The 25646-nt window shown below is 39.3% G+C and overlaps 1 protein-coding gene across 6 annotated transcripts in view; it reads right to left on the bottom strand.

Annotated features, from left to right (window-relative positions):
- Positions 1-25646, bottom strand: part of ARFIP1 (ADP ribosylation factor interacting protein 1) — a 1064000-nt gene that overhangs the window by 445347 nt on the left and 593007 nt on the right. For all 6 annotated transcript variants that reach the window (XM_044062461.1, XM_044062456.1, XM_044062455.1 and 3 more), the window contains one exon: positions 13697-13798. In XM_044062461.1, the coding sequence (XP_043918396.1) occupies positions 13697-13789 (93 nt within the window). In that variant the 5' untranslated portion in view covers positions 13790-13798. The remainder of the gene's footprint in view (positions 1-13696; positions 13799-25646) is intronic.

Genomic DNA, 25646 nt, shown 5'->3' with positions numbered 1-25646 from the left:
CCAGAAGTAGAGCAGTTTTCCATGACACATTTTAATTCTGCTGAGTTGGCTGGCTCAAAAGGAGGTAAAGTTAGTTTTTCCATGACAAAATTGAGTTCCCAAGTTGGTGTTGGTGCTCTCCGGGGCGGTCTTATATTTTTAGCCCCTCTGAGGTACTGTTTTAGCAATGGATGAGAGAAAATAGGAGGATCTGTGTTGTAATGAGCCGAGATGGCAGAGGCATGGATCTTAATGGATGAAAAGGATAGGCCTTTGTCCAGCATCTCAGTTAAGTACTGTAATATCTGAGGAATATTTGGAACAAGAGGGTCAAAGCTTTGAGCCTGGTTCCAGGCACAGAATCTCTTCCACTTTTCTGAATAGGATTTCCTGGTGCTAGGCCTCCTGGCCTCCAAAATGACATCCATAACAGCTTTAGAGAGAGGTGTTGTCTGCTTGACTAAGGAATCTGCCATGCAGCCAGGTTTAAGGTTTTGAGCTGGCTGTGCAGGATCTGATTGTTTTGTTGAGTCAGAAGATGCGGAATTTGAGGTAAAATCCATGGTGGGCCTTGAGCTAAGTTCTTTAAGATTGGGTACCAGTGCTGGCGTGGCCAGTCTGAGGCAATCAGGATAATTTTTGGCTTTTCTTGTCTAGCTTTTAGGCATACCTTTGAAAGGAGAGTCAGTGGTGGGAAGGCATAAACTTTTAGGCTTTTCCAGCTGAAAGAGAGCATCCACTTTCCATGCTTGTGTGTAGTAAGTCCTTGTGCAGAATTTCTGTAGTTGGCAATTCGTTGGGGAGGCAAAAAGATCTATGTCTTGTCTCCCCTATTTTTGTGTTATCATGCTGAATACTTGTGGATTTAATTTCCACTCGTGAGGATCCATGATGTTTCTGCTTAAGTCGTCTGCCAGAGTATTTTTCTTTCCTGGCAGGAATTGTGCTTGCAGATGAACTTGATAGGTTACAGCTGTGTTCCACAAGGTCATGGCTTGCCTGCAGCGGGGATAAGAATGAGTGCCCCCTTGCTTGTTTATGTACCACATAACTGTGGTGTTGTCTGTTTTTAGTAATAGTTGTCCTGGATGCAGAAGGTCCTTGAAAGCTGTTAGGGCATTTTGTACAGCTAGCATCTCTTTTTGATTGATGTGAAAATGCATTTGGTCTGTGGCCCACTTGTCCTGAATACATTTTCCTGCCATGTGTGCTCCCCAGGCGTAATCCGAAGCATCTGTTGTTAGTGTCTGCCTGGCTGTGGGTAGAGTGAACGGCTGTCCCTTGTTGAGGTGACATGCCTGTGCCCACCATCGAAACTCCTGTTGTAGGCAGGGAATAAGTGGTATTACTGCTTCCAAACTGTGACAGTGTTGAGTCCAAACACTTTTTAGGTACCATTGTAATTTTCTCATATGCAGTCTGGCATATGGTATTAGTAGTATGCAGGATGCCATGAACCCCAAGGCCTGCAGAATTTTTCTTGCAGGGAGTTGGGTTTTTCTTGCCATCAATTGAAAGTACTGAGTCAGTTGTCTTTGCTTGTCTGGCGTGAGATAAGCCATCTGGGCAGTCGTATTTAAGCTGGCACCCAGGAAATATTATCTCTTGTGAGGGCACTAGTTTTGACTTATTTTCATTTACTGTGTACCTTAGGCACATTAGTAATCTTTTTACAAACGTCAGATGCTTTAGAAGAATGTCCTTGCTCTCTGCTTGAATAAGGCAGTCGTATGGATATATTTGCATTCCTTTTTGTCTGCAAAATACAATTACTAGTGCCAGGCATTTTGTGAAGACCCTGGGCGCAATAGATAAGCCAAAGGGCAGTGCAGAGAATACTAGTGCCAGGCATTTTGTGAAGACCCTGGGCGCAATAGATAAGCCAAAGGGCAGTGCAGAGAATTGGTAATACATTGAACCAGCTATGAATCTGAGGTATCTTCTGAAATTTTGTCTGATAGGGACATGCAGGTATGCCTCTTTGAGGTCCAAAGCCAAGCCTTCTTGCCCAGCATGGGAAGAAACTGCTGAAGAGTCAACATTTTGAAATTCGGAACATCCAGGTAAGTGTCCAGTATGGGTCTCCAGGCTTTGTTCTTTCTGGGGACCAGGAAAAGTCTTGAGTGAAATCCTTGTCCTTGTTCCTGTTGTGGCAGTTTTTGAATAGCTCTCATGTCCATGAGGGCTGTAATTTGTTTTTGTGCCTCTGCCCATTGATTTGGTGGCAGGTCTGGCATTCCTTTTAGTGTTGGTAGAGTGTAAAAATGTAACCTGTAACCCTGAGACACAATATTCAGAACCCATTTGTCTTGAGTGATTATATGCCAATTTTGTGAAAAAAGTGCTAGTTTTCCCCCTAAGGGAGCTTCCAAAAGGTAAGTGCTTGGCATTTGAAGGGGGAAGTCATTGAGACTGTTTTCTATAAGGTTGTGACTTGTCTTCCCCTCCTTTTGGGGTTGAAGCACCCCACTGTCGTGGTCTGTAAGAGCCTTGGGGCTGAGATCTGCCTCTTGGGCATCTGTATCTGCCTCTTTGTGGTCTGTGTGACACTGGAAAGGACCAATTTTTGGAGGGCCAATTTCTGCTAAATCAAGGTGGCTGTACCTGTAAGAAATCCTTCACTGTTTGCATAGATTTTGCCTTATCCTCCATTTTCCCCCATTTTCTTTAATACCTCTTCTGCCTTAACACTAAATAAAATATCCTGCTGCAAAGGAGCATCCAATAAATTTACCTTAACATGATCAGGTAAACCTTGATCTTTTAACCAAGCATGCCTTCGTATCACAGATCCTGTAACTGCTGCTCTACAAGAAGCCTCTAATGAATCAAAACCACATTGCAGAGTATGTTTTCCCACTTGTTCAGCTGCATGCAATAAATCCTGTAGTTCCTTATTGTCAGGATGTTCTGAACTTGTAAGCATTTTCCGTTTTAACAGAGACATTAAATATTGTTGGTATTTAAGCATGGGAAACTGACAATTTAAAGCCCTCACTGCTAAAGTTGCAGAAGTGTAAACTTTCTTCCCCCATCTGTCTAATGCTCTAGAATTCCTGTCAGAGGGAACTGGATTTTTAGCTGTGGAAGCCTTTACCCCTTTGGGACTCTGGAAAATAGTTTCTGGGTCAGCAACAGGGTTTTTATAAAGAAATGTATGAGAGTCAGGGACTTTGTAGTACCTGTCTGGCTTGACTGGAGCAGGGGGCAAAGAATCAGGATTTAAAATGGATTCGGAGAACACATCATCCACAATATCTAACACTGGCGGAATAGCAAGGGGCCTGTGATGAGGCAATAAAAGAAAATCTCTGAGCCTTTTCTTGGATTCTGAGTAATCCTGGCCCTCCCAATGGAAATGCTCCCTCATGGTATGTAAAGTTTCCCCAAAAGAGTAATCCTCAGGGGGAGGGCTGAAGGAATTGATTCTTCAGCATCACAGTCCTCATAGGGAGGTAAGGAGTATCCCTGGTCTGAAGAGGAATTAGAAGAAATGGAAACCTGGTCAGAGGAATCATAGTCTGTATCCTGCCTAGGCCTTTTATCTGGAGGGGGATGGGAGCCCCTGATCAGAGTAATTAAGTCTTCGGCCATTTTAAGCATCTGTTTTTTAGGCATGGAGGCCTGTCCAGGTGAATGCTGTACTTGCTTCTTTGTCTTTAATGTAGTTTTAGACTTGGCTGTAGATTTAATGGTAAGTTGTGAAGGTCTGAAAACACCCTCACAAGCCGATGCCTACTCAGCGGCTCCAGACCCATCTGAGGGGTTAGTTTCTGCAGGCCCGATACCTTGAGCTTCCAGAGGCCTAGACATCTCCACGTGGGAGTCGGAGGCAGCCTGTGGCTCTGAGGTAGTGCGTGTCAGGGGCTGCGAAAGTGCCTCACTGAGAACCGGAGATCCGGCAACTGGCCTAGAAGAGGCTTCATCGTCAGTTTTGAGCCTCGGATGCCTGTCCTTATCCTTGTCTTTGCGTTTTTTGTGTATTCTGATTGTCGGTTGTTCTGAAGGCATGGTATAATTGAACCTTCGGCCAAAGTAATGGCGAGCAAAGTCAAACCAACATTTAAAAGTGCGTTTGTTAAATCTAGCACAAAACCGACAACTAGTGATGTCGTGGTCTGGGCCTAGGCATGGAATACAGTAAGAATAAAAATCCTTATGAGGTATTTGCTTCCCACAAGAAATACAATTATTAACTTTTAATGACATCGGTCTGAGGCAAGAAAAAGTTTCCCCAACGGGGTACTTAGCTTTATTGAAGACTTCGGTTCTGAAATTCGAATTGAAAATCTCAGGAGTCAGCCGACCGGCACTTGCGAACTGCTTTTGCTTCGGGCACCGCGCGGCAAGGAAGACTGAAGAAAATGGCGTCGGCTGCATCTTATATACCCCTGGCGCACTGACGTCAGGGAAGAAGTGACAGCAACAGACGCCAGACCAAGACTTTGGAACTCTGGCCGACTGCGGGACTGAAGTGTTAATGACTGCAGCAGTGAAACACGATGAACATCTGCAGTGGCAACGCCTGCCCTGGATTTAGAGTAGAGTGGCAGATGATAGTGCTTTGTAAAGGTGTGCACTGAACTCCAGGTAGCAGCCTCTAAAATGTCTTTGGTTGGTACTCCCCAGAGAAAGGCTGCTGAAGTGGCTGCAGCTCTGGTTGAATGTGGCCTAATGCCCTCAGGCACTGGCTTGCCATGGTGTAAATAGCAGAAATGAATGCAGTGGCCTATCCACTTTGAAATAGTCTAGCCTTTCCTTGTGATCCTGCAGCATATACCACTAGTAATTGCTCTGTCTTCCTGAAAACTTTGGTTCTGTCCAAGTAGAGTCTAAGCTGTCTGTGTACATCCAAAGAATGCAGAATTATCTCCCCCTTGTTCTGTGGATTTGGATAAAAAGTTGGCAGATGAATAGTTTGATTAAGAGCCACACTGGACACCACCTTAGGCATAAATGTTGGGTTTGTCCTCAGAGTGACCCTGTCTGGATAAAAAAATATGAAATATTCCACAGCCATGAGTGCCTGTAGCTCTGAAACTCATCTTGCAGAAGTTATTGCTAGGAGCAGAGCTGTTTTCCAATATAATAACTTTATATCAGCAGTCTTAGCTGGCTCAAAAGGAGGCAGGGTGAGTTTTTCTAAGACATAGTTGAGGTCTCATGCAGGTATTGGTGATCTCCTTGGAGGCCTTAAATTTTTGGCTCCTCTGAGGTACTGCTTTAATAAAGGATAAGAAAAGATTGGTGGCTGTGTATTGTAATGAGCCGAAATGGCAAAGGCATGAATTTTAATTGATAAAAAAGACAGGCCTTTGTCCAGTATCTCAGTTAAGTATTGCAAAATCTGAGGAATATTTGGTACAGCTGTATCAGTTCCTTGTGCCTGGTTCCAAGCACAGAATCTCTTCTATTTTCCAACATAAGATTTTCTAGTACTAGGCCTTCTGGCTTCCAAAATGACATCCGTCACAGCTTTACTGAGAGGTGTGTTTTGTATGACTACAGTATCAGCCATGCTGCCAGGTTTAAAGTACTGAGTTGGCTGTGCAGGATCTGATTGTTTTGCTGGGACAGTAGATGAGGTATTTGAGGTAAGGCCCAAGTTGGGCATTGAGACAAGTTCCTTAGGACTGGATACCAGTGCTGGCGAGGCCAGTCTGGGGCAATCAGTATCACCTTTGGCCTCTCCTGTCTGACCTTTAGGAGTACCTTGGGGAGGAGAGGCAGTGGAGGAAAGGCATATACTGATAGGTTTTTCCAGCTGAAAGATAGGGCATCCACTTTCCATGCTTGTCTGTGATAAGTCCTTGTGCAGAATCTTTTTAGTTGGTAGTTGTGAGGGGAGGCAAACAGATCTATGTCCGGGCATCCCCATTTCCTTGTTATCATGCTGAAGGCTTGAGGATCCAGCTGCCACTCGTGGGGATCCATGAGGTTTCTGCTTAGTTCGTCTGCCAGAGTGTTTTCCTTTCCTGGCAGGAATTGTGCCTGCAGATGTACTTGGTAAGTCAATGCTGTGTCCCACAAAGTCATGGTTAGTCTGCAAAGGGGGTAAGAATGTGTGCCCCCCCTGCTTGTTTATATACCACATGACCATGGTGTTATCTGTCTTTATCGGTAGTTGTCCCGGATGAAGTAGGTCCTTGAAGGCTGTCAGGGCATTTTGAACAGCTAGCATCTCTTTTTAATTGACATGTAGATGCATTTGGTTTGAGGACCATGTGCCCTGAATGCATCTGCCTGCCATGTGGGTCCCCCAAGCATAATATGATGCATCCGTTGTTAGTGTCTGCCTGGCTGGGGGTACTGTGAATGGCTGTCCCTTGTTCTGGTGACAAGCCTTCGCCCACCATCGAAACTCCTGTTGCAAGCAGGGAATGAGAGTAATCATTGTTTCCAGGCTGTGGCAATGTAGAGTCCAAACACTTTTTAGGTACCATTGAAGTTTCCTCATATGCAGTCTTGCATATGGAATTAGAAGGATGCAGGATACCATGAAGCCCAAAGCCTGCAGAATTTTTCTTGCAGATAACTGGGCCTTTGTTGCCAACATTATGAAATAGGTAGTCTGTTGCCTTTGTTTGTCTGGCGTGAGATAAGCCATCTGGGCAGTTGTACTTAAGCTTGCACCCAGGAATATTATCTCTTGAGAGGGTACTAGTTTTGATTTCTTTTCATTGACTGTGTACCCTAGGCATGTTAGAAGTCTTCACAAACACCATATGCTGTAAAAGAATATCCTTGTTCTCTGCTTGAATTAGACAGTCATCCAAGTAAGGATATATTTGTATTCCTCTTTGTCTGCAGAATGCAATTACTGGTGCCAGGCACTTTGTAAAGACCCTGGGCACAGTAGATAAGCCAAAGGGCAGCACAGAGAATTGGTAATGCATTGAGCCAGCCTTGAATCTGAGGTATCTTCTGCATGATTGTCTGATTGGGACATGCAGGCATGCCTGTTTTAGGTCTAAAGTCACAAGCCAAGCATTCTTGCCCAGCATGGGCAGAAGCTGCTGCAAAGTCAACATTTTGAATTTTGGTATATCCAGGAATGTGTTCAGAATAGATAGGTCCAGTATTTGTCTCCAGGCCTTGTCCTTTCTGGGTACCAAGAACAGTCTTGAGTAAAATCCTTGTCCCTGCTCTTGCTCTGGTACTTGTTGAATGGCCCCGATGTCCATGAAGAATGAGACTTGTTTTTGCGCCTCTGCCCATTGATTTTTTGGCAGATCTGGCCAGCTGTTTGCCTTTGGCAGGGTATGGAAGTGGAATTTGTAGCCTTGTGACACTATAATTAGAACCAGCTTGTCCTGGGTTATAATGTGCCAATTTTGAGAAAAAAGTGCAAATTTTCCCCCTAAGGGTGCTGCTAGGAGATAAGTGCTTGGCGCAGGCAGGGGGGAGTCATTAGGACTGTTTCCTGTATGGTTGTGATTTGTCTTCTCCAACTTTGGAGGCAGAAGCGCCCCATTGCTTTGACCTGTATGAACCTTGCACCTGGGATCTGCCTCTAGGGCATCTGGATCTGCCCCTTTGAAGTCTGTCTGACACAGGAAAGGACCAATTCTTTGTAGGCCAGTGTCTACTAACCATAGGTGGCTGTACTTGTAAAAATATTTGACAGTTTGCATAGATTTAGCTTTGCCCTCCATTTTCTTTAACACCTCTTCTGTCTTAACACCAAATAAAGAATCATGCTGTAAAGGTGCATGTAATAATTTAGCTTTGACATGATCAGGCAGATTTTGTTCCTTTAACCAAGCATGCCTCCTAATTACAGAACCCGTAACTGCGGCCCTGCAGGAGGCCTCCAAAGAATCAAAACCACATTGCAAAGTATGCTTTCCAACTTGTTCAGCTGCATGCAATAAATCCTGCATTTCCTTATTTTCTGCACATTCAGAGTTTAACAACATTTTCTGTTTAAGCAATGCCATGACATGTTGCTGATATTTGATATATGAAACTGACAGTTTAAGGCCCTTACAGCCAAGGTAGCAGATGTGTAAACCTTTTTTCCCCATCTATCCAGTGCCCTTGAATCTCCATCAGAGGGGTTAGGGTTTTTTGCAGCGGAAGCCTTAACTCCTTTGGGAACCTGTGAAATAGTTCCTGGGTCTGCAGCAGGGTTTTTAAAAAGGAATTTATGAGAGTCAGGAACCCTGTAATATCTGTCAGGCTTAACAGGAGCTGGAGGTAAGGTCAGACTAGACTCCGAAAACACATCATCTACAATGTCTAACACAGGTGGAATGGCTAGAGGCTTGTGTTGAGGTAGTAAAAGGAAATCCCTGAGCCTCTTTTTAGATTCTGAAAAAATTTTGGCTCTCCCAGTGGAAATGCTCCCTCATGGTATTCAAGGTTTCCCCAAAAGAATAGTCCTCTGGAGGAGAAGCTGAAGGTATAGATTCTTCAGCATCAGAATCCTCATAGTGGGGAAGAGAATATTCCTGATCAGAAAAGGAATCAGAAGAAATAGAAACCTGATATGAAGATTCATAGTCAGTCTCTTGCCTAGGCCTCTTATCAGGAGGGGGATTGGAACCCCTGATCAAGGTAATTAAGTCTTCGGCCATTTTGAGCATCTGTTTTTTGGGCATAAAGGCCTGTCCACATGGCTCTTGAGTTTGTTTCTTTGCTTTAGAAGGTGCTTTAGTCTTTAATGCTGATGCCGGTTTAATGTAAAGATGTTTAGGTCTGAATACACCCTCAGAAGCCGGTGCCTGCTCAGTGGCTCCGGACCCATCTGAGGGAATAGTGTCCAAGGCTCCAATACCTTGAGTTTCCAGTGGCATAGCCGACTCCACATGAGAGTCAGAAGAGGCCTGCTACTCAAGTAGCGGGCGTCAGGGGCTGTGAAAGCACGTCACTGAGAACCGGCGAACTGGCGACTGGCTTAGGAGAAGCTTCATAGTCAGTTTTGGGCCTCGGTTGTTTATTTCTCTCCTTTTCTTTATGTTTTTTATGAACTCCAGTAGTCGGATGGCTATCCGACGACATTTCTGGATAATTAAAACAGCTTCCAAAATAGATTAAAGCAAAATCATACCGACGCTTAATAGTGCGTCGGTTAAATCTAGCACAAAACTGACAACCAGAAACGTTGTGATCAGGGCCTAGGCAAGGAATACAGTAAGAATGAAAGTCCTTATGAGGTATTTGCTTTCCACAAGAAATACAATTATTAACTTTTTCTGACATTGGTCTGGAGCAAGAAAAATGTTTCCCCAATGTGGTACTTAGCTTTATTGAAGACTTCGGGTCTGAAACTCGAACACAAAAATCTCAGGAGTCGGACAACTGGCACTTGCAAACTGCTTCTGCTTCGGGCACCGCGAGGCAAGAAAGACTGTAGAAAATGGCATTGTCTGGTTCTTTTATACCCCTGATGACCTGACGTCAGGGAAGAGGCGACAGCAGCCGACGCAGGACCCAAAACTTTGGAATTCAGGCCGGCTGAGGGCAACCTGCCAGCAGGATTACCCAAATGTAATGACTGCAACAGTGAAACATGAAGAACATCCGAGTAACTGTCAGGAAAATCCTACTAGGACAACTGAACTTTATTTGGGGTCAATCAGAGTCTCTTTAATTGATGGCAGGTGTGTACCCAAGACGACTGAATGATTTAATTACATCAAAGGGTGCTTCAAAGTATTAGTTTAAGGGTGTGCACACTTATGCAACATGCTTATTGTACGTTTTTTATTTTTTATATTTTTTCCCTTAACAGATTTGTTTGTTTTTCAATTGAATTCTACAGGTTATAGGTCACATTAAAGGTGGGAAAAGTTGTGAAATGATTTATTGTGGTCTAATTTTTTATATCAGAAGAACCTGGGATTTTAGCAGGGGTGTGTACACTTTTTATATCCACTGTAAGTGTAAATACACAACAGAAAAGTTATCAGTATCTAGGAGTCACAAATATGTACTTGGTTAGTGCTGGAAGTGGATGTTTTTAAGCCCTGAGAGGTGTTGTCTCCTCTCTGCAGGATTCCTTTTGGGAAGAGGTGGAAGTTTATGGTGAAGTCAATCCTGAAACACCTGAAAATGATTTGCTGCTCTATGCCTAATCAAAATCTACTAACTTATGTATTTTTCAGATGCTTGCTTGAAGAGATTTGCAACTCATGTATCACACCCCAAACCGACTGGCCAACTTCTACACTGCTACCCAAGGCAGGTGCTGCAGATGCCTGAAAATAATATTAGATGACTTGCCCAACATATCTGCAGAATGCCCTCAGTTCTTTCAGTTTTGGTAAAAGATGGAAACACCTGCCACAGTATATGAAGATCCAAGGCTTACCTTAATCTTGTTATAGTGAAGCAATTCTCATGTAACAGATCTTCGTCTCTCAGGATTTACTAAAACTGATAGGAAGGGCATAACAAAATATTTGAAGAGGGTAAACCTGCCTGGGGCTACTGAGTGCTACGCTCTATTTAAGGAAATATTATGCTAAGTAAACTGCATTATAAAATATAAAGTCTTTTTTCTAGATCTATACTATGGACAATGCTTCATTCATGTACAGAAAACTGTCAAGCAGTTTTATAAAATGTCAATAAATAAAATAAAATAAAATAAAACATGTTTTAACAAATTTGCCTTTAATGTCTGAAAAGCTATGTGGATTTGTATTTATGCTATGTAAAAGTGTAAGAAACTTCTCTGTGTGGAAGATTTTCAGTCCATATACCTCTAGTTACTCACTGTATATTAATCAAATCAGACAACGGTAGTATAAGTAGCGAACTTACACTGGTCTTAAGTAAAAAAATAAATAAATAATAAAAAATATATAACTGTGCAAAATTACTAAGTATTCGCAAGTAATCCAAGCAAGGCAGGCAGTCTGTTTCCAGTTGAAAATCCTTTATTAAGTACACAGACAAGCGATCCAAGTAAAACAAAAATAGCGTAACAGTTTCCTCACAAGCTTTCTAAATATATATATATATATATATATATATATATATATATATATATACACACACACACATACATAGTTTTTATCAAGCAAGGGAGTGGTTTATTGTGCTGTAAAGCAAAGTGTTATTAGTACACGTTAAATTCACATCCCTTCCCCCATCAGTGTGACATTCGCGCTGGTCCTGCCCTACTTAGTAACAGTCATAATAATATAACCCTTATGTACTTTGAAGGATGAAAGCGATCTTTATTAATAGGTTATGAAAACAGAATATGATTTTTACAATTGATTTTTTACATGCAAAGTGTATATGTATATATTTATATGTATTTTTTGATTACCAAATGGTCTAAGGTTGATGCCAAATTGACTAAGGTTGATATATCTCTAGCCATGTTGTATATTGTCTTGGATAAAATCACAGACTTAATAATCTACTTAATCATCTGGTTAAATAAGAGGTACCACATCACTATAAATTTTAGTTAAAGTACATAAGGGTTATATTATGACAGCTACTAAGTAGGGCAGGACCAGCTCGAATACCACACTGATGGGGGAAGGGATGTGAATTTAACATGTGCACCAATAACACTGTTTTACAGCACAATACACACTCCCTTGCCTGATAAAAAGTATATATATACATTTAGAAAGCTTGTGAGGAAACTATTACTCTATTTTTGTTTTACTTGTGTACTTTTACTCTCTGTACTTAATAAAGGATTTTCAACTGGAAACAGGCTGACTGCCTTGCTTGGATTACGTTTGAATACTCAGTAATTCTGTATAATTTTATATATATATATATATATATATATATATATATATATATATATATATATATATATTTTTTTTTTTACTTAAGACGAGTTTAAGTTCGCTACTTCTAGTACTATTGTCTGATCTGATAAACTAGACATATTTTATTTTTATTTATTTATTTGCAGTTGGTTTACCAGGATAGTCCATTGGGCCAAGATGAACCCATTTTCAATGCAGTCCTGGGGAGAAAAGCTCCAAACAAGGTCACAATAGGTTTTACATCCTTTTTACAATATTTTACAAGAATTATATAATTAGAGCATACAACTTGTGGTAGACAGACTAGTGTTAAATGTTACAGTTAGAGCAAACAATTTTTGGAAGAACAAACTGGTGGTACACATTACAAAAGATGCAGGCTACAAAAGGTAAACATTTCAATGTAGATAAGTAAGAAGCAATTTAGGGATTAGCAATTAACATATAGGGACTGAAAATCTTCCACACAAGAGAAGTTTCTTACACTGTTTTGTTTTTGGACTCACTATACTTGTTTAGTGGGTTGTTTTGAGACTTCGGGGATACCACGGAGATTACTTCTTTTTATGCTATGTAAAAGAGATCATGTACCCATTTCACATTTTATTAGAAATCCTAACTTCATGCTTAGCTGAGGCCCTTGCCTTCCCTCCTTATTCCTACTATCTGTAGTTGCTTATAAAACAAACCAAAAAATTGTGAAAAGATGTAAACAAAACTATTCAAATTTAGAAAAGAATCCATTACATTGTAGCACTTTATGCATTGTTGAGTTGAGAGTACAGTTTAGCAGAAAAGATGAAAGTGTGACCTATAGGCTGCTCTGCTATAGTAAGGAGTTTTAATACTGGTCACTCCCATCCATCCACAACCCCTTCTTCTCATTTTTGTACATGGGGTTGGGGTGGCGCTTCAACAGGGACAATCATCAGTGGCACAGCGGATAGCATTGTCACCTCACAGCAAGAGATTCTCTGGTTCGATTCTCAGCTAGAGTGCTTTCTGTGTGGAGTCTGCATGTCCTCCCTGTGTTTGCATGGGTTTCTTCCTGGTGCTCTGGCTTCCTCCCACATGACAAAGACATGCAGCTGGTGGACTGGACACTCTAAATACACCATAGGTGTGACTGTGCATGTGAGTATGTGATATGAAAAAATAGCAGAGGCAGGGCTAGCCACCCAGTGGTGTGAACCTTGGTTGTAATACTGGGCATTATGACTGGCAAATAAAACTGTCATGCTAAACAACATATGCTATTAGACAGACTTCTGTAAGGATTTTCCATGCGTAGCATTAATTACATCAAACTATTAAAGCCTGACTAAACAGCAGTACCTAGAATAACAGTGACAGTCATGCACCCTCAGATGATGCAGGAATTGTGCCACATTAATCAGTAAAGCTGAGCTCTCGAAGTTGCAGATTTAAAGCAAGCTTAGCAGAGCCCCATTACTGAGAACAACTCGTGTAGGACAGCATAACAAGGTGGGCAAACCAATGTGCCTGGACAACTACGCAAGCTAGCAGAAAACCAACAGTCCATAGTTCACTCACAGACACATTAGTATGTCAAGTCTGACTTAAAGTTTTATTTTTTGTTTTTGTACATATGCATCCAGAAGGTCCAAAAAAAAACATTCAAATTTAATTTCATAGGGGAAACCAAGGAACAAATTAGTCACTACCTGATTAAACACTGGGTGGGCCTACTGCCTCATCAATACAGCATCCTACTGCAACACACAAAAACTCAAACAGTTTTATGAAAACAGTTTCAAACTCGCATAATTTTGCCATAACATATCACTCAGTGACTCTACAATTATTTTAACAAGTACATGCATAACATCACTTGATACAGTTAGTTGGTATGAATCTTTAAAAGAAAGTAAAAGTGTTTCTCTCAAAGGAAGTGCCAAGTTAATCACATAAAAAGTGGCAGTAATAAAAATACAGGATATTTTACTTACCCTGTTGAATATGTGCTCCGATGAGTCTTCCAACTCACCATTACCAGTCACTGTAATTTCAGCAGCTGCATGCCTTGGGAACTCTTGACTCATGCTGTTTTCCTTCAAAAAAATTAAATTGCATCTAGTATGAGTAGCTTCCTTACTTGGTCTCTCCAAATATCATTACATCAGAAAACGTCAATGTAATAACTTTCTCTGTCATAACTTCATAAAGCATACTTATCTGCTACAGTTACTAAAGCTGGGCCATATACAGCAGATGATCAGAACCACTTCAATACAATAATATTTTTGGTATTCACCCCCCCCACCTCATATTTTTCTGATGTCTACAGTACTGCCCATGTCCATCACCAGATTTTCCAACCCCTTCGTTCCTCATCCCTAACCAACTCTCTGATTTTTCTGTCTGGGGCTGGTGTAGAACTTAAAGGCATGGGCTGGGGCTCACCAGCAACTAATTCTATGAGGAGAGGGATTTTTGTGTTGCAAACAACCCTCTTGTCCCTCCTCCTTGAATTGTCAGAGGGTACCTGCTCTTCATGAGCCATGCCTCCAACATCAGGGAGTGTCAAGATTTGCGCCCCTCCCCTGTGGAATAGGCATGCCCATCTCTCCCTGTCGGCACCTCAGATGCCCAGGCCATTAATCGAACCCAGATTGCCTAGGCCATAGTTACGATTTTATCCCTCTACACCATGGTGCTGGCTTAGTCAGTTTTTTTACAAAAACAAAAATTCAACAATACAGAAACGTCCAAGACAGCAGTACTACACAGACACAAGAGAGCACAGTTCATTCACATACAAGCACTAAAGGCCATATAGTTAAATAACTACATTAAGCAAACCACACAGCACTATATACTTGTCTGATGCTTTGTCTTCCTAATAAAAGTTCAAAAGGATGTACAATGTACTCTGGCACTGACCCAGTATTTATTTTGGGCGTTAAGATCAATAGGGGAAAGGCAGAGTATGAGAGCCTTGGGGATACACTCTCAAGCCTTAGTGTTGAGATCAAAGCCCTTCTGTTTAACACAATGTATGCACAGAAGAAATAACAATAATTTCTCCAGTTTTTTTTTCTTGCAGATCTGAAGCAGTACAAAATGGAGAACATATGGGTATGTATGCAATCTGCATGGGAAAAAAAAGCTGCACACTTACAGAATACAGAAGACTGGTGTTTAATATATTTTGTATAATATTTATGCAGGGTTTTCTATCTCATCTCGGAAAAGTTATCATACCGTGTTGAAGTACAACAGCTACAATGTGGCAGGTGAGACAGATCATAACATACCATATTCAACCCGTCAGCGGGTTTACCAGTGATAGGACTAATGCTTAGTCATGCAAAGTCACCCTTGGTTAATAGAAACACTATGATATAGCCACATCCATCCATCCCCAACCCCTTTTCCAGATTTTTACACATGGGGTTGGGGTGTCACTTCAACAATGACAATCTAGAGCCAAGGTTCACATTGCTGGGTAGCTAGCCCTACTGAGGATATGTTGTCACATATGCCTTCTAATTTCTGTTATTTTATGTTCTCCAACATAAGCAAATATTGTGTTCAGGTTCTTGTCCATTGAGGGAGACAATATCCAAATATCAGGCCCAAAATTTTTCATGAACATTTACACAAATCCACACATATAATGAATTGACTAGAATAAGCTGCTAAGCAGCCTAGGCCCCCATACCTACAAAGATCATCCTAAACACTATGCAACTTAAATCATATATATATATATATATATATATATATATATATATATATATATATATATATATATATATATATACTTCTTTTCTACCTACCCTCTATCAGCTTTCAGTTTCTACTACCACTAAATATCCTAACTGCCCTGCTACTTCTCCACTACCTGCCATCAATAACATGCAGATCCTTTCACTTAGTCATGCTACTTCTCAGCTTATCTTCTATTCTTCTCCACCTACTGGGCCACCTCTCATCCTACCATGTCTCTACAACAGCTATCAACATCACTACCACCTATTCATACTTGCTCCTTACACTCGACACACATCGCACCAAACCTATTTAATGAAGCCCATCTTTACTCCAAATACAGACTGATTAACTTCACTTCAACTCAAACCAAAACAAAATTAAGTGGAAAAATACTCTACAAAAAACAAGTATCAATAATTTCCCAATATACTAAAATGCTTCTATGAGGAGATGATGACCCTAGTCCTGGTCTCCCTATCAAAATGAACATCAAGACAGTTTTCTTCGACACACTACTCAAACCCCCAATTCCAGTAATTTAACTGCTAGAAAGGCTAGAACCATCCCAGCAGAAACAACTCAGAAATTCACTTCCTGGCTATAAAGAGGAAAAGTGGTGGCATTCCTTTAGTATTTCCCAACAACTACCACATTTCCCCTTAAAACAAACCAATACCAAAATTCAATTTAGCAGTGCTTCTTGTTACTTTCCTGAAATTAAAAAAATTGAAAACAAATATGCATTACTGTTCTTTACATCCCTCCTGGTGGCAATACAGATATACCTGAAAATATCCTACATTGGATATCCATAACAACTCCACACAAAATACTACTTGTTGATGTGAATGCCAATTACTTGGATATAAACTCTTAATTCCCCTACATCTACTATAACCCTCTATGGTTTCATACAACTATTTAATAAGCCCACACATTATATCAAGACATCAAATTCCCAATTAGACTAGATTCTAGTATCAGACCCTAGCAAACACACCACCACAGGTACCATGTCCGACTATCTCAGTGATCATCTCCCAGTCTATACAATCTGAAATCTTACACATTCACTTAAACATCAGGTTGATAAAACACTCAGCCTTTTCTATGTTACTAGTCTATCATCTAATAACTATCGTCCTCTTAGATGATGCTGTAAATGAATACAGTACAACTTTCCAGAACATCCTAAATAGCCTTGCATCTCTTAGAAGAAAGAGATTAAAAACAAATAATGAAATTTGGCTATCCAGAAAGAGTAGAATGCTAATGCAGGATACAGAAGAAGCATGGAAATAATGCCCAAAATATAAAATCACAATATTTCGAAACTTCAGAATAAATGAAGATAAAAGCCTACATCATAATAACATTGAGAACAACAGCAAACACAACCCCAAAAACTCAACCCCAAAAACTCTGGACAGCCATTAAAGAAATCTTGCATCCTGACCAAAAATTCAAACCTAACCCCTCTCCCACTTGAAACCACAATACAACATCTATTTATTAATAGTATAGCGTCTCTAACCAATGATTCCCCAAAATCTAATCCTAACTCTGCCTGACAGTCATGCATCACCACCATCCACCTTCAAACCTGTGCCCATATCCTATATAAAACTACTCAAACTTAAACCATGGTCTACTTCAGCTGATGACTCTCCAAGTGAGTACCTTAAAATAGCAGCAAATAGCATTGCCTATCCTATCTCAAGCCTTACAAATAGGCCAGTCCAGGAATCCCATGTTCCCTCTCTCTGGAAAAAGAAGCACATTATCTATACACAAAGGAACTTCAACAGACATTACTTTCTTTAGACCTATAGCAATCTCATCCCCCTCTCCTAAATACTTAAAAAATGCACTAAACATAATTGCTAAACTATCTCCTGCAGGAAGAACTCCTATCCCCAACACAATATGGCTTCCATCCTTCCCATGATACTAACACTGCACTTCTAACTTATATAGATAATGCCAATAAAGCTAGAGATAATGACAAAGTAGTTTGCTTCTAATTTCTAGACTTGACTATAGACTTCAACACTGTTTGTCACACCAAACTTATAATTCAAATGTAGGTCTCTCTTGCTGACCCTTCTATGGTTCAAAAGCTACCTGTCCAATAGGGATCAGTCAGGAAAATGGCACTCCATCCTCTCTCTTTACCTCCTGGTCACTATACCAGAAGGCTCTATCCTTGGTCCCTTCCTCTAACATCCTCACCAACACACTACACACCTCCTTAATACACTACACAGAGAACTCTAGACTCAATTATACATCTGACAACATGGCATGCCTCCAAAAAATTATTCAGGAGCCTTTAACAGCCACTGAAACATGGTTTTGTAACTCACAACTCATGCTCAACCCTAAAAAAAAGCTAACTACAACTTTCTTCCCCCAAATCCCGCTCTCAAAAAAAAATCAAAATTTGAAGTCCTCTCTCTTGATAATATAACCATTGAAGTAATTTCTCATAGCAAATTATTAGGGAAGATAGTGAATGATAATCTTAAATTCGATCTGCATATACAAAAATGCACAAGAAAAACTTACAAAAAATTAGGGGTGCTTTACAGAGCTCAAATCCTTCTCTCCCAATGCAACTAAAACTACACATTCCACTACTCATGTCCTCCCCACACTTCTTTATGGCACTCCCATCCTTATTAACCTTCAGGAAACACAGGTATCAAAACTTGAACAATGCCACTAAATTTACAGCAAATATCCCTTTCAGAATCCACCAATGTATAGCATTAAAAAGTCAAAATTGGTTAAATCTATATATCAAGTAATATATACACAAATTCTTACCAACTATAAAATTATCCACATCTATCTGCTTGTCCAGCACTAAACAAATTCTACAATACTATGTTCCCAGTCAGTCATTATGTTCCAATGACCAAAAACTCCACAAATCTTTCAAATCTGCTGAGCATTATATTTGTACCATGCTGCTAAGGCAAGGAACTCCTCATCTCTATAGATCAGGTCAATAAACTCCCTCCCATCCTACAGAATCATTCTAAAGACTTCTCAGCCAAAAGCTGTCTCTGTTCTTGCTCATCACCAAGATAAACTATATCCTTAAATGTGAACAAATACCTATTCATACCTATATCTCCTTACCCTCCCCTTCTTCACTCACTTCCTTACTTTTTATCTAATTCTCTTCTCTGGCTTTCTCTCTAAATATACCATAAACCTGATTTTGTTTCACTTCATACTGCAATTAATGTTTGTATTATAATATCTTACCTTTAATTTCTCTATAAACTGGCTAAAATTTCACTGAATATTAAATCATTGTCATCTAACTTACAGCTATTCTTAACCAAGATTTTCATATTATGTCTAATTTAATATAATTATTTAACCTGCATATGTTTTTTGTATTATTTTTGAAGACTGTAAAATATTTGTTCTTAAAATGTTTTGTAGTACTTTGGAGCTTTTCTCACTGGGCCTTCACTGAAAGTAGGCTTCTACCCAGTCAGACTTTCCCCATAATCAGATGTCAATAAGCAAATAAATATAAAAATGGCATGAAAGATATTTAATCAGATAGAACTATTGTTATCTTTATGACAAAAGATTGCCTGATCATACGGCTATTTACTAGCATTTCAAGTCAGTGTGCAGTGTTAACAGAATTAGATGTACAAAATAATAAACAATATGGGTATATTTGCTTCAGTGTCAGGGTCTGATGCAGACTAGGCCACATAAAATGCTTAAGTAGCCCTGTGGCCATACTAAATTTCCTGTAGCTACCTGTATACTATACAAAAATGTACACTGGCACAAAGCTAACCGTCTACACAAACAAGTGTTGTGATACATCACATCATATTACTATAACATGGCAATTCTATATAAATTTACTTATCTGATTTTTTTTTACCAGGAGAGCAGGCTGGTACAAAGACCCTTTTCAGCCATGACCTGAGCTACAAGGTGATACAATGTTTAACTGGTTACATTCAGCACCAAACTCAATAGGTATTACATTTGCCAGCTACATCATTACTGTCTTACACTGTAGCTTCTAGCAAACAAGGGAGCCTATACATTACAATATTTGCATTATTTCCACATATATACACAGGTTTCATTCCAACATATACAACATAACAGGTCCAGATTAAGGACAATGTATCTCTCAGATGTGTTTTAGTGCAACTGAACAGGGCAACAGATTTAAGGACAAAAGCAGAGAGAGAGGTACTTGGAGACAATAAAGTAGGCGAATTTCAGTGCGAGAGCAGACACTGAGTAGTGAGAATAAAGTTGATTAAAGAGGAAGTCTAACAAACAGACTGTTATCATTAGTGAAGGTAACTAGTAAGATATGCTATAAAGCTACATTTTGTGGATCATTTGGTTATTAGTTCATTACTAGCTATCATTTGTAAAAACACAATGGTATTTGTTAGCAGCATTAGACATTCTATTAAGTTGGGAGTTTATTTCATTTTTGATTGCTAACACTAAATGCCAAGTGGCCTTCTACAAGCATGACTTCCCTTGTAGCTATCACTCTTGACAACACACCCCTGAAAGTTGATCCCACAGTCAGGGATCTGGGAAACTATGTCGACAGTTAACTGTCCGTTGATCACCATGCATCCAACACTGTAAAGGAGTCATTTTCGTCACATAGCTTATACAATAAAATCCCCGTGATCCAGGACTCAATCAACCGACACTCTCAAGCAAATGGCATTTGACTGGCTTGTATGCCTTCATACGAGCCAATCAAAAATTGCAAAGCGGAGCCACTTCTACTCAATGGGTAGAAGTGGCTCTGCTTTGCAATTTCTGACTGGCTCATATGCCAGTATACGAACCAATCAAAAATCCCAAAGGGGAGACTCTTCTGTTCACTGAGAAACAGCCTGTTGTTCCTTACTGAACAGAAGAGGCTCCACTTTGCCATTTTTGATTGGTCATTTGTTTATGGATTTGATAAATAAGGGTGGTTCCTCCTTTAATATCAATTGCTTCATGTGCATAGATGTAACACATTCACCAAGGATGTTCATAACTATTTTAACTTGGGTCTCTTAATTTTCAGAACTCGTTTCAGAACTGCGTTCAAGCTTGCGCACCTTGCTGTAAGAAAAGTATGCATCAGATATTATTGACGAATAATAACAGAAAGCAAGGACACTTTGAAATTTAAAGAAATTTTTAATTATGATAACAAATGACTCTTGGCTACCATACCAGAGGGGCATTGTTCAGCTTTCAAAGTTTTTCAAAGGTTTTCAAAGTTACTGGGTGTAAGGAAGCTGCTTAAAGTAAATATGAATGCATTTACTCAAGTCTACGTAGCCAATGTTGTTAACCACTATTGATGCCTCCCAATTCTTATAGAAACATACTCAAGACCACCACAAGCAAGCATAAAATATTAGTGTGCACTAGCGAACATAGGTTTATAAGTTCCTATGATAGCGAAAGCTGCCTGAATGTTGTAAAAGTATTTGACAGAGAGGTTTAATGGATGAGTCGTCAGCTGTTCGTCCACACAGCTAATTCTAAGATTTCATGAAATAATTTTTTGAGCTTTATAAACAAAGCACAGTTCATGAATTGTCAGCAGAGGGTTGTGTTATGCACACTGGAATGCTTGGTTTCACGTATTTTGTTGATTAGTTATATAATGACTGTTTCTAAGCTGTTTTTTATATACAGCTTATTTTAAAGATCGCTGGCTTACTATCAGGTTATGTTATGCAAATATGCAAAGGCAAGCTACTAAACAAGGGTTGTGATTAAACAAAAAGTATGATCTTCCACCAATCACTAGTGCCTATGCATCTGATTGGTTGATTACCCAGCTTAATTTGCATATTAGGCTGTCTTCAAAAAGGTGGGAAACGGAAGTGATTGTGCTCCTGTATGCAAATAAGGAGGTGAAATACCCACATGGATTGGCTGATAGCTTTTCAACCTGTGTTTGGATTGGTCAGAAAATTAAAAGCCTTCATTTTAAAGATCAGTGTTAGTCCCATCTTCTGCATTACGATCTGAGGAAGACACTTGTCGAAAGCGCTTATTGTGTGGATTTTAAGGGATATTTTATTTTGTTTCTTGTTTTTATTTTGGTATCAGTTCATTAAAGGAAGTTTGATTTGAGATTTTAACAGCTCGTGGATTTGTTATATCTGGAGCCACTATCTTTGGTGAACATACTGTCTTTGTTTTTGCTTGTTTTCCTATTTTTGAAACAGTTCACCACAGCGTTGGGGGCATTTTGTTGTTTTTGGATTTTACATTAGATCTTAGGTCATAAGGAGAAATCTTTGAAGTTAGTTTTTGTCTTTGGAGGAGATCAGTATTTGCTGCATAGCAGGTTACAGGTTGATCTTTTCAAAGGTAAGGCAAGGAGAGCTCTATTTGTGGTGCTACAGTGGACAATCTACAAACTGTTTATTGCAGTTTGGAGTAGCTGGGTGTTCTGACTGGAATTTACAGTTAATGGTAAAAAAGTCATGCTCAAGGTAGATCTCAGTACAGTACATTTCTTGCTACTGCTGTTCTTGATCAGAATGCAAAATAACTGGGTACAGTGCAAGACGACTTAACATTCAGAACACCACCACCACTACCACCACTGATTACACTCTGATGCTCACTCCTGCAATACTAATTCTATAAGCTGTCTTGTCACATTAAAGCCTACAGCACTTAAAGGCAAGCCACATACAGTACCTTTGTTTCATTACAACATACTGCGGCACTGAATTTACAAGTGTTCGGTCTTGTGATTAAGCAGTTTATGCGTGACAATGACTAACACAACAAGTAAGGCAAAAAAAGTGTATAGCCAAAGGACTTTCTATGCATTCCTTTATAATGCCCCTAATATGCTCTTGGAACCTTAATTTTAAAGTCATTTCACTTTCCCCTACATAAAATAAATTACAGGGGCATTTCAGGACATAAACTATAGTCTCAGTACTGCACGTAAATTCACTAACAGGATCAAATTTAAGGTAATTAATTTTTGGAAAATAACTATCCGGTGACGAGCTGAACATTTACCACACTGAAAAGTACCTTTTTTGGAGAAAATATTCTCAGAAATATTAACAACTGGAAAATTGAAATTACTGTGAACTAATATATGAGCCAAACTACAGCCTCTCTTAAGACAGCCACCAAAGAGCAGTTTAAAAGTCACTGGTCCTGTCACTGCACTCTCCCTCCTTAAACATCCCCTACTTCCCATGCCTTAATCTACTTTCTGCCCTTAACTCACTCTTCTCATTAGCTCTCTCTAATCTTCCTTGACTACTCTTTATACTGTCTTCTAAAACCTATTAAGCAAATCGCCTCAGAGAAACATTCTATTGTAATTGTCTTGCCTTCATGCAACTACATTGTGATAAAACTGGGCTTTTGTAACCACTTACCCCAAAAACTATATTCATCTTAATGACATATTTCTTTTAATACATCTTTGCTTTACTCCTGATTATTGACACTGTATAATATTGTATTGCTACTTAATGCCTTGTAATAATCCTGTAACACTGCTTTTTAATGCTAATTTATAATGAAAATTGTATAATATGTTGGAGCTTTTCTCCCTGGGCCTCCACTGAAAAAGGGCTCTTCAGCTCAGTCGGACAAAACCCGGTCAAAAAATGTAAAATAAATAAATAAGAAATGCACGGAACATGATTTATTAAACCAGATAAATCTCTGTTCTTAAAATAAATGGCCAGTAATAACACACTTTAAATATCATCATCAGGGTAACTCATCCTTATTAAAGGGTTGTATTTTGGAACAGATAACAATAAAACTGGGTGAAAATATTACCTTTAAAGATAAACTGTTACGTAAGGAAGATTTGCATATTTTGAATTGCAATACTTTGGTATCTGGGAAGTTAGACAATGAATGGAATTGGAAATATTTAATTAATTGATGGATTTTTTTTCTAATTAAGCTATTATTCTATTTGTATTTTACTTAGTTTTGCTATATATTGTTGGTCTTGTGACTTGTATTTTACTCTTTGAAGGTATTTTGCTGAGGCCCCAGAGGTGATTAAATATTCGCTTTTATATCCTGGTGGGGGCTGTTATTTTATATCTCAGTTTCCGTCTGGTACGTTACACACAGTACTGCAGAAAACTGTTGAACTGTAGATTTTACATTTTTCTCTCATTCTGCAGCTTTTCATGCATCATCTCATCAAATGCAGGATTAGAGAATAACTTCTGATTTGGTATAAGTTCAAGGCAAATTGTTACATCTTAAAATGTTTAAATCATATTCAGACGGCAGCTATAAAGCCTAGGAAAGGAAATACTAAAAAGCCATCTACTTATCACCGTTTAATGACAGATCAAGTAAACCACAATCACATGATAATGTTATACTTTCAATAATAATAAGAGAAATAACAGCATACCGTGGTTGGAATACTGGGCCAGGTAACGTCAAACTCCATTTTTTTACAAAACAGCCTAACAATGGCTTGCAGAAAAGAGAAGAAATAAAACTACCTCAGACCTTTTTAGAAGAAACTAAACAACATTTTTCAGTGTTTCTCTGACTTATTTTAGAGTGAGGGATGTACCCCATATCCACATACATGAAAAATTAATTCTCTACAAGTACATACACAAAACATTTTGTATTTGATTTTGTTTACAGGGACAGTGCGACTGTGTGGGAACCCTTTTTTGGCAGAGGCCCAGGGAGAAAAGATCCAAGCTTACAGGTATATAAACATGATACAAACAATATGTAATCATAACTAAAAACAAATACATGTCATAACAATCTATGTTAAACAGTACACTGCTATGTTACAATTTACAAAAATATGATGAGAATATACATTTGCAGACAATGACATGATGAGGTCACATCCGGGAAATACACAATAACATGGAGCACAGTCAGTGAGATACTGAAGAATGAGTGCAGGGACATTTGTGTCCGAGGCAAAGATAAGAAGTGGAAACATACTGAAGTATCAGGATGGACAGTGTAATCACTCTAGGTATACAAAGTGAAGAAGCCAGCAAGTAGGGATAAGCACAAACAACAGTGTATACTGCTGCTGCAAAGCAGAAAGGGAGAGAGAAGTTATAGGAGCAAGGAAGAAAAAGGCAACAAAAAAATACATAAATAAAAACAACAAGAATAGTAGGATATATGTTGCTGTAAAAGTGCAACAGGAGAGACGTTATAATTATGAGAACAGAAGACAAAAAGCAGGATGGAAGGAGGAGCACATTCAAGAGCCTTTGAATAGTTTTTAGACAATGTGGTGAGTTGGCCAGGGATGGTAGTACATGAGCACAGCCAACAGTCTTTGACATGTTGTTTTAGTTCAAATTTCAGTAGTTTGAGGCTGTTAATTTGCTTCAGACTGACATTATAATTTACTGTTACAGTGACTGTTGTTGATATGATTCAGGGAAAGATTAATGGCATTCCAAGCCTTGGTGACAAGAGAGGAGTACAAAGACTGCATTGCTGTTAGCTTTACTTGGCAACATTATTAATTTGTCCAGGGAGCACAGTGAGCACAGAAGAGAGTACAGCTGAATGCAATGGCTAAATGAGGGGCAACTGTCAGGGCGGTATTATAGAGTATGTACGGTGAATAAAAGGGCAGTTCTGTATAGTTTAAGTATTTCAGAAATTAGAATAGGTGGGATCAGTACGGCATCTTAGCAGCCAATCTGGCTATTTTGTTGTACTTTTCAAGCATGTTTATTTGTATGGCTTGTAAAATGACCATTATGGAAGCAGCATACAAGTGAGCTAGAAGCAGAAGGATAAAGGCAATGGCTTTTCTGCCATGGTCAGTCAGGTATGGTTTGATATGGTACAGACTGCCTATTTTCTTATTGGTATTAGTTATTATTTGTTTTATGTAGTTGTCTAATTTTACACCATTACCTATGACTACTCCTAGCAACTTTGCAGGACTTACTAGCTCAATTTTGGTGCAATATGAAGTAATGGAGGAGAGTGGATTTTGGTCCGAGAATTGTTTACATGTGTATACCATTAGTTTAGTTTTTGGGGTTTAGAAAAAGTTGCAAGTTGGAAAGCCATGATTCAGTGGAAGACAGGCACCTTAGGTTAGCTTTTCAGGTTCAGTTAGTTTTTTTGGCAGAGCCA

Source organism: Protopterus annectens, chromosome 2.part1 (genome assembly GCF_019279795.1).
Source record: "Protopterus annectens isolate FY-2018-M chromosome 2.part1, PAN1.0, whole genome shotgun sequence".
Lineage (NCBI taxonomy): Eukaryota > Metazoa > Chordata > Ceratodontiformes > Protopteridae > Protopterus > Protopterus annectens.
The sequence above is the reverse complement of the archived record's forward strand: the minus strand, read 5'-3'. Positions and strand labels throughout refer to the sequence as shown.